The sequence below is a fragment of the Aegilops tauschii genome, chromosome 3 (assembly GCF_002575655.3).
Source record: "Aegilops tauschii subsp. strangulata cultivar AL8/78 chromosome 3, Aet v6.0, whole genome shotgun sequence".
NCBI lineage: Eukaryota > Viridiplantae > Streptophyta > Magnoliopsida > Poales > Poaceae > Aegilops > Aegilops tauschii.
Window position 1 is genome coordinate 412,120,830 of NC_053037.3, and position 8,867 is coordinate 412,129,696.

The 8,867-nt window shown below is 50.8% G+C and overlaps 2 protein-coding genes across 2 annotated transcripts; one reads left to right on the forward strand and one right to left on the reverse strand.

Moving 5' to 3' along the window:
- Positions 1 to 1,657: 1,657 nt before the first annotated feature.
- LOC109732239 (uncharacterized protein At4g28440) lies at positions 1,658 to 3,403 on the reverse strand. Its single transcript, XM_020291437.4, has 2 exons — positions 3,022 to 3,403; positions 1,658 to 2,088 (listed from the first exon to the last, which is right to left on the reverse strand). The coding sequence occupies exons 1-2, from the start codon at positions 3,251 to 3,253 to the stop codon at positions 1,901 to 1,903; spliced, it is 420 nt and encodes a 139-aa protein (XP_020147026.1). The 5' UTR covers positions 3,254 to 3,403; the 3' UTR covers positions 1,658 to 1,900.
- Positions 3,404 to 7,148: 3,745 nt separating this feature from the next.
- On the forward strand, positions 7,149 to 8,388 carry LOC109732263 (uncharacterized). The gene is made up of 2 exons (XM_020291462.1): positions 7,149 to 7,465; positions 7,647 to 8,388. The coding sequence occupies exons 1-2, from the start codon at positions 7,149 to 7,151 to the stop codon at positions 8,386 to 8,388; spliced, it is 1,059 nt and encodes a 352-aa protein (XP_020147051.1).
- The last annotated feature ends 479 nt before the right edge of the window (positions 8,389 to 8,867 follow it).

Below are 8,867 nucleotides of genomic sequence, written 5' to 3' on the forward strand. Positions count from 1 at the left end.
ACTGCTTCGGCATTGTCAGCATCCGCCATCTAACTCTCTAACCTGGATCAGCCGACTCGGGCTCGTCTATCGCCCACAACAGTATGTCCACTAAATATAGAGGCTTTGGTTGTGTCATACCTCCTGTTCATATCTGTTACATTTTGACCCTTTATTTATACTTCTTGTTCATATGTTCGACGCAGATCGATCAGGTTGCTTCGAGGAACTCCTCAAAGGGAGAGGTGGTTGTGGCCGGCAAGAAGGGCAAGGTGGTGGTGGAGCTCGGCAGCACCCCCAATAAGCCGAAGAACTACAACCATTTCCATAAGGACGTCGGTCCAAGCCACTTCTGCAAGGTCATCCTTGCACCCAAGCTGAAGTGCCTGCCGATGCCAGCCGAGTTCACCAAGCACTTAACCACCGCCCCAAAGGAATTCGTGCTGAGGACAAACATCGGTTGCGCCTGGAGAGTGACGATCCGGACAATCATCGACACATTCACCATTGATAAGGGTGTCCCCCCTCACCGTTGCTCACAAGGTCAGGATCGGGTACCTCGTCGCCTTCAAGGTGGTGACTCCCGTCACCCTGAAGATGATCGTCTTCAAAGACGGCAACGTCGAGGTGAGGGGCCTTTGCCATGAATCTCTAGGCACCTTTAAGGTTTTTGCATAGGATGTTTAAGACTTTCCCGAAATTGTTTGTCGGTTAACTGCATATGAGCGTGTGTTTAGGATACCGGTTTACGGTTATATGCTATGCATGTTTGTCTACGTTGTGCCTATTTGTGTACTTTAACCTCGCCACTCCAACAATAAATTATCAAAACAAATTTGTTGCATGTAATCAAACACCCACACTGTGCATCTTCCTAAAACAGCCTGACACCATGCATGCGATATTCTACTCAGCATGGGAAGGATGCAGGCAAACAAAATATGTGCAAAACATGGATTTTAGCACTAAGGGCCAATTCTTTTGGCAGCTTAAAAAAAGCCCTCCCCCTCCCCAGCTTTTTCCATAAGCCGCCTCTCTTGTTCTTCTAACTAATATAGAAGTCTCAACAAACTTAGAGGGAGGCATATTTTGTAAACTGGGAAGAGGCAGCTTAATTTTTAAGCCTCCCAAAAGAACTGGCCCTAAGCGAGGCCCGACCTTAATCACATATGCAAATGCATAAAAAATGATGCAGACTACCAAGCACGCCCTTGTGATGATGGTGTCTGCCATCGGACACTTTTGACCATTCGGTCTCCATCTAATGAATGTGATGTGAAGTAAGATGTGGTATATTTGCATAAAGACCCACCTGTCCGCCCCTCATTTGCAACAAACCCATGCCTCCCCCCGAATGAATTTTGGGTCAAAGCTACTAATATATTTTTAGTTGTATATACCATAAATAGGGAGTTTTCAAGTTTGTGAGCGATGCAAGCCACATGCACTTTGCTAGTTCGTAGAAAACAAGTGGTTTCAAATTCAAATAATTATTTTCTGTTGAGAATACAAATATGGTTCTTTCCATCACCCAATCGTAACTCAACAATCCTCCTTTTGTGGGTAGTATCAAAGCCACTATCCAACATCAGTGTGTTGATCATCGCAAGAACAAAATGTTCACATCATCAGTGTTTAAAATAAAATAAAAATTGCAAGCTGAAAGGTGCATAATCCATTTAGGAGATCAAATTGTATATTACTGCTCAGCACATCACATTTGTTCTCAGAAACACAACTGCTGCAGCAACTAACAATCACTCATAGATAGAAATGCTTGATAAGAAGGAACTTGCGGTAGTTCGAGCGAACAATTCCAATATGAACTCAGAAGATCCATCTTTCACATTCTAGACAACTCAACAAGTAGATTTGACCAACAGGCTTGGGAAAGCACTTCTGATTAAGATGGATGTGATTTTCACTCTTCAACATTGACAAGTTCATACTCCACAAGTGAAAGATTGTTGTCCTCCTTTACACCGAAGCTTGCTGGTTCAGTTACTTCAACACGGCCCCATTTGTCAACAGCAAGCCTCATTGACCCTTTGAACATATCAATCTTTGCATTGCGTATAATGACAGTGTTGCCAGGCTTCAAAACATCAACTGCAAAAAGGTATATGCTTGTTATATCGCCCAAGTAAACCAATGTTTAGCAAATCAGTCACATAATCATGCATTTATGGCAGAGCATTTGTGCCCTAGCACATGAGTTGAGGATCAACAAGTTTCAGTAAAGCATAAAAGGAACATAGTAATATGTAAGGATTTAATTTTTCTTGTTCCTAAGCATACAAAGTAGATTTGGAATATGACCATTTAATTATGCAAAATGAATTATGCTTATTGCCAGTAACACTAATGTAATAAGCAGGAAAACATGATGCACATAATACGAAATTAATATGGTAAAAGCATAGTGTGATTCAAGTTTAAACTCTTTTGAGCCATCACCAGCCTAACCATATAATGTAACAACAATCTACCAATCGACTTGACCAGGTTTTTTTTTAGACAAACTTGACCAGGTGTGTGTGCCTGAAAGCTTCTATACCAAGCTAATGAGACCCATGACAATTGATTGGCAATGGGTTGGGTAAACTTCGGGAGCACAAGGGCTCCATTTTCAGTGCACAAGAGCCTTTCAATAAGATAATACACCTACTACTAGCGGAATTTAACAAAAACCAGCCAACCAGGGCATTGCTGTTTCAGACGCACTTGCACAAATATATAGTACACTTATTATACTACAGGACCTTTTACAAGGCATCGACACTTTTCAGTTCACTTGCTACTTGGATATATACTGAATTTGTTTTTACATCTTCCGTTTTTCACAATCCGATTCTAGGATTGTAATACACTTCTATGTGTTCTGCCGCATACACAGTCCTTCCATGATAACGGATTAAAAAAACATAATACGGTACTTTGATGTGGCAATCCAGGTTGTATGCGCGCGAGAATCTCAAGTCAAGTCAATGTATCGGTCACGAGTACCCCGCGCATGACGCCAAAAAGGAGAGTAGATCGTACCCTGGTCGTTGCGGGCGGTGAAGAGGACGCAGCCGGTCTCGTCGCCGATGAGGCACTCGGCGATCCTGGTGGGCTTGGCGGCCGGGCCGGGGCCGCCAGCGGCGCGGGCCTTCTGGAGGACGGTCTTGGAGCTGAGCACCTTGGCGACGAGCGTGTGGCCGCTGGTGACGGGCTTGAGCTGGTCCACCTTGACGAACACCGGCTTCCGCTTCGCCGCCGCCGCCGTGGCCATGGAGAGGGATGCAGATAAGGGTTGGGAGAGGGATTAAGGGGGTCGCGGGTCTCTTGGGAGGGCCAAACCCTAGATGGGGTGGGGCGAGTTTAATATGGGATGGGAAGGTTGCGCGAGTCTCAGCCTGCGATCGAGGAGGCCACTAAGATGCGGAGGAGTCGTTAAATTAGGCGTTACTTACCTTACGAGGGGGAAGGGCGAATAGCGTGGCAAGATAGTCAAATGGTGCTTATCCGTTTCTCCTTTTCCAAAAAGGTGAAAACTGAAAAGCCACAGCAGTCCGTCAGTGCGGAATATAGCCTGCTTGCCGTGATTGCCTACGCAGCTAGCAGTAGTACGCTGCTACTAGCCGCATTTCTTTTCTTTCAGTGACAAATCCCTGCTCTAGACGCTTGGCTTGCGTTTCGTCTGGTTTTCTTCAAGCATATAAAATGTGCACCATGTTTGGTAGTACAAAAACAAATGAGAGATGTCTTAGGGCAACTCCAACGAGCCGACTCAAACGGATGACGCATTTATCCGCTTTTTGTCCGTTTGGGTCGGCCACCCGCCCGGCGTCCGTCCAGTTTTGTATTTGGGTCAGCAGTGCGCCCAACGCGCCGACCCATTTCATGTCCGCATTCAATTTTTAAATAAAAAAGGCCCGCGGCCGATCATGCCGGCGGCCATGTCTCATGTCGGCACCATGCCAGCGCCGGCATACAATGCCGGCTTCAGAAAATATCACCACAGTTCATGCTGGCGCACTCGCCAGTCGGCCGGCACACATGCCAGCACACAAAAAAGGGTGAGACTTGAGTTCGACCACGCCATCGCGGCTCCCATGGTCATGCCGGCACACCTGCCGGCATACAAAAAAGATGGCGCTCGCCGCCATAGATCACTCGTCGTCGAACTTGAGCATGTCGGCCTGCATCTTCTCGAACCACGACCTCTTCCTTGACGACATGGTGTTGAGATCCACCTTCATGGTCTTCACCCCGGTCATCATGCTCGCGAGAGCCACTTCTTTCGCCTTGGTCTTGGCGTTGGCGGCCTCGATCTCTAGCATCTTGGCTTGCTTCTCCGCCTCTAGCTCGAACATCTTGGCTTGCTTCTCGGCGTCCAGATCAAGCCTCCTCCTTTGGATCTCGATGAAAGCATCCATTTGCTCCGCCTTGAAACGTCGGCGCTCCTCCTCCCTTGAGTCCTTCTTATTCATCATGCCGTCCACGCTTGTGATCAAGGCGTTGGTGGCCGCATCTCGCTTGTCCTCCTTCTTGGAGTTGGTCTTCCCCGCGGCCGTGCCGGCTCGCCCTCCCCAACGCCTTTCTTCCCCCCACGCGACTTGAGTGCTGCATATTGCGCCTTGAATTTCTCCTCGTCCTTGATGACCCGATAGCAATGGGAAAGGTTGAAGCACTTGCCATTGTGTTGAACCTTGAATGCCTGCAAAGCTTGAAATGCCTACAAAATGTTTTCATGCAAGCATATGAGCAAGTGATATGCAAATGAACACGCAAAGGATGAACTTGATGACACAAAAGAGGGTGGCTTGCTAGCATACCATGTCTTGCATGCCGATGCCGCTAACGGGGCAGGCCTTGACGCTCTCAAGAGTGGCGCAAAACTTGTTGCACTCTTGTTGGATCACCCTCCACCGCTTGGAAATGGAGACCCACCCGCGCGTGCTCACAAATTGGTAAGGCAGAAACTTCTTGCGCTCATGAAACTCTCGGTGGACACGAATCCAAAAGGTTGAATGCTTTTGCTCGGCGCCCGTCTTGGGGTCTTGTCCAATGTCTCGCCAACACTCGCAAAGAAGCTTGTCCTCGGCCGCCGTGTATGCCTTCGTGCGCTTGCTCTTGTGCTTCGGCTTAGGACCGGCGGCTTGGTTGGCGAGCTCGTCCTCGAACAAAGGCTCCACTTTGATGTCGCACTCGTCCTCTTCCTCTAGCCCGTAGTCGTCCGGGAACTCGTGGTCGAGGGGGAAGCCGTCCAGGTCGATGCCGACCTGATCACGCATGAAGGCCGCCTGATCGGGATCATAGCCAGCGGCCGGCGTGAACGCCCTGCAGCCGTCCTGGCTTTGTGTCTCGCCGGGATCGTAGCCAGCGGCTGGCGCACCGCCCTCGAAGATGAGGTTTTGCATGTAGTCCTCGTCGACGGACGACATTTCCTCGAACAGGTTGCGGGCATCCGGGAGCACGCCGGTCGGCGTCTGCCACGCGTGTTTCCTCGCACCGTCGGATGACAAGCCACCGGCCACCGGGGTGGCGTTGAGGTCGATGGGCGCAGGCGCGGGCATGGAAGGCGCGACCACGCTCATGTCGGGCGAGCACTCCCCGGAGAGGTGGGAGGTCTGCGGGTAGACGTGGAAGCAGGGGATCGGGTTGCAAGCCGATGCCCGGGGCAAGTCAGGCAGCACCATCTGAGGAAACGCCGACGAGCCGGTGCTGGCCGCGGCGACGGCGGCTTGGACGAGGCCGTGCTGGCTAGGGTTTAAACTTAGCATGTAGAGCGCCTCCCTCGTTGCCGCCGCGACGTGGGCGTTGGTGACCTTCTGCTGCGCGGCGGCGACGACGGCGGCCTCATCCCTCGTGTCCGCGGCGTGCCTCCGGCCCTTCCTCTTGGCCGACTCCCTTGCCCATTGTTCGGGCGTCAGCGCCTTCTTTGGCTTGGTCGCGGCGGCGGTCTTGCACGGGGCACGAGGCTTGCCTTTCCCGGAGGGGACGGCGGTGCCGGACGAGGCGAGGGAGGCGAGGCTGGCAGCGGCATCGAAGTCGATGGCGTCCTCCATGGCGGGGTGTGGGGCAGGAGCGCGCGCGGGGGGGGGGGGGAGTGTTTTCGGGGACAATGGGGGGAAATGGTGGTGGCTGCCACCGACCAGCGGGCCCGGGGAGAGGAGTAGGCGCGCGCGCGTCCGTCTCGTGTCCGCGCTGACGCAAATCCGGCTCAAAATTGGGTCGGGAATGGGTCGCCATGCGGACTCCAAGCAAACACGCGTCCGTTTGGGTCGGCGCATTGGGCCGCCTTTTCTGTCCGCGCCGACCCAAACGGACGGCGACGGACGAAATGGATCGCCCCATTGGAGTTTCTCTTAACATACCGGCTCACTCTACCGCTTGCCTAAAAAGTTCATCTCAGCCCCGCACAAAAAATAAGCAAACATCACATTACGGACGCGTTTGGTAGGCTGCATACAGCCCAACCAGGGCCGGGCGGAATGAAAATGGGCCGTTTGGTTGCGTGCAGGCCGGCCTAACTCGCATCTGCACGGAACTTAAAGCACCCCTCAGCCTGGCTCGCTGGGAACGCTCGAATCGGTCGTTTCCAACGAGCCAGGCTGAGTGGGACGGAAAACAAAGATGCGGCGTAGGGCGCGGTGCAGGGGGGATGCGACCGGAGATGGCGGGAGGGGAAAATCGGCCGAGGCGGGGTGGCGCCAAATATACCCTCACCACCCCATTTACTCGCTCACCTCTAGTTGCAGGACAAACCCTCCTCTGTTGTTGGCACCGGCGGCACCATCGACTCAGATCTGCGACTGGGACGGCAGCGGCGACTGAGATCTGCGGCTACGACACTCCCCTGCAGCGGCAAGAGGCGGCGGCTGCTTCTCTGTTTCTTCTTCGTCTCCGTCCAGCCCTCCTCGTCTCTGCCATGTCTCCCGCGACCTCGAAGTTGGTAAGCTACCCCCTCCCCCTTCCTCTGTTATGTGTTAGGTCGTTCGATAGGAGCGTTTAGGGTCGATAGCGCCATCGCTGACCACATCATGGATGTCGCTTAGGTTGTGGATGAACAGACGAAGCTAGTTCAGGCGGCATCGCTGATAGCTGCGGTTCAGGCCTGGATCCTGTTGGTCCATAAGAGAGTTGTTCATCGGAATGAGAGACCTCGCATCCGGTGTGGTCCGATGTTAATCCGGGATCAAGAGAGGATAGTGAATATGAACTACATCTACAACTGCAACGACACAGAGGCTCTGTGGATGCTTCGAATGAAAAGAGCACCTTTTGCCATGCTTGTGCGGACGTTTAGGAGCAGGGGGCTGCTAGAAGATAGCATGCACACCACTGTGGAAGAGCAAGTTGGCATGTTCCTCCATGTTGTTGGTCATAACCAGAGGTTCAGGGTTGTACACAACACCTTCAGGAGATCAATGGAGACCATCTCCAGGTCCTTCAAGCAAGTGTTGTATGCTGCTGGGGAGCTCAGAGGATGGATGATCAGGTCACCAACCGGCCGGACTCCTACCAAGATTCGCACTAGCCCAAGATGGTATCCATACTTGAAGGTGAGCACTTGATATGTTGTTGTAGTTCATGCATTGTTCTGTAGTAGACTAACAACATATTGTAATGCCATTCTAGGATTGAATTGGAGCAATAAATGGTACTCATGTCACTGTCAGAGTGCCGAGGTCACAAGCTGCAACATATAGAGGTAGGAAGCACTACACAAGGCAGAATGTGCTAGCTACTGTTGACTTCGATCTGAAGTTCACATATGTGCTGGCTGGCTGGGAAGGATCAGCACATGGTGCTAACATTCTCAATGACGACATGAGTCGTCATGATGGCATCAACATCCCCGATGGCAAGTTCTACCGTAGAGATGTTGGCTATGCATGTCGGCCAGCTGTTCTTCCACCCTTCAGGAAAACCAGGTACCATCTGAACAAGTTTGCTGGTAGGAACTATCCTAGGACTCCTCAGGAACTATTCAATCGCAGACACTCCAGCCTTAGAGTGACTGTTGAGAGAGCTTTTGGAGCTCTGAAGAACAGGTTTAAGATACTGGATCAGAAGCCATTCCACCCTTACCCTACCCAGGTGAAGCTTGTTCTTGCATGTTGCATCATTCACAACTGGATCCTGCAATGGGGAGTTGATGAATTTGTGCCAGAGGAGGAAGATGTGACTCCTGATGAGGTGATCAACTCCGGCCATGGAGTGGAGGCGTTCGACAATGAAGCGTGGAAGAACAAAAGGTTGGAGTGGGCTCAGGCAATGTGGGATAACAGAGTTCAAACAAGGATCTGTAGTAGAAGAACAAGTGGAAGAAGAAGAAAGAGGCAACAGCAGAAGCGAGGAAAAGGAAGTAGCACATCAGCAGCAGAGGAAGAGGAACATGAGGAGGAAGCACCAAGTTAGTATCATTGAACTATCCTTATCCAGCCATGTTGGCTCTTAATAACTTGTATTGTCATTTGCTAGTAGCTAGGATAAACTGCCATTTGTTTCCTAGCTAGGACAAAACAATGTTCAGTGTGAGTGGTAAGATCACCACTAGTGAGAAGTGGAAATCACATCTTTAGCCGTTTGCAACCAAACAACATGTTGTTTGTTTAACAACAACGACGCAGGCAACCAAACAGTGTGCCGACTAGTTGATTCCCTCATGCAGAAAGTCTAATGCAGGCAACCAAACTACATGCAGATGTTGGGTTTTAGCTTGCATTTACCCAACCAGGCCCAACTGGAACAAGTATGCAAAATGCCCTAAAACAGAGATGTGAACCAAACACGCTCTACATATGTGTATATACGCATCTCTATAAACGCATATACATACCACATAGCATCTCTAAGAGACCAAGTCAATAATATTAAGGAAATATGCCATAGAGGCA

Excerpts from the sequence above, each read along its gene's own strand:
- LOC109732239 (XM_020291437.4), bottom strand. The coding sequence starts at position 3,253 with ATGGCCACGGCGGCGGCGGCGAAGCGGAAGCCGGTGTTCGTCAAGGTG. Across the intron at positions 2,089-3,021 it reads CACCGCCCGCAACGACCAGG|TTGATGTTTTGAAGCCTGGC; the intron begins GTACGATCTACT and ends ACCTTTTTGCAG.
- LOC109732263 (XM_020291462.1), top strand. The coding sequence starts at position 7,149 with ATGTTAATCCGGGATCAAGAGAGGATAGTGAATATGAACTACATCTAC. Across the intron at positions 7,466-7,646 it reads CTCAGAGGATGGATGATCAG|AGTGCCGAGGTCACAAGCTG; the intron begins GTCACCAACCGG and ends TGTCACTGTCAG.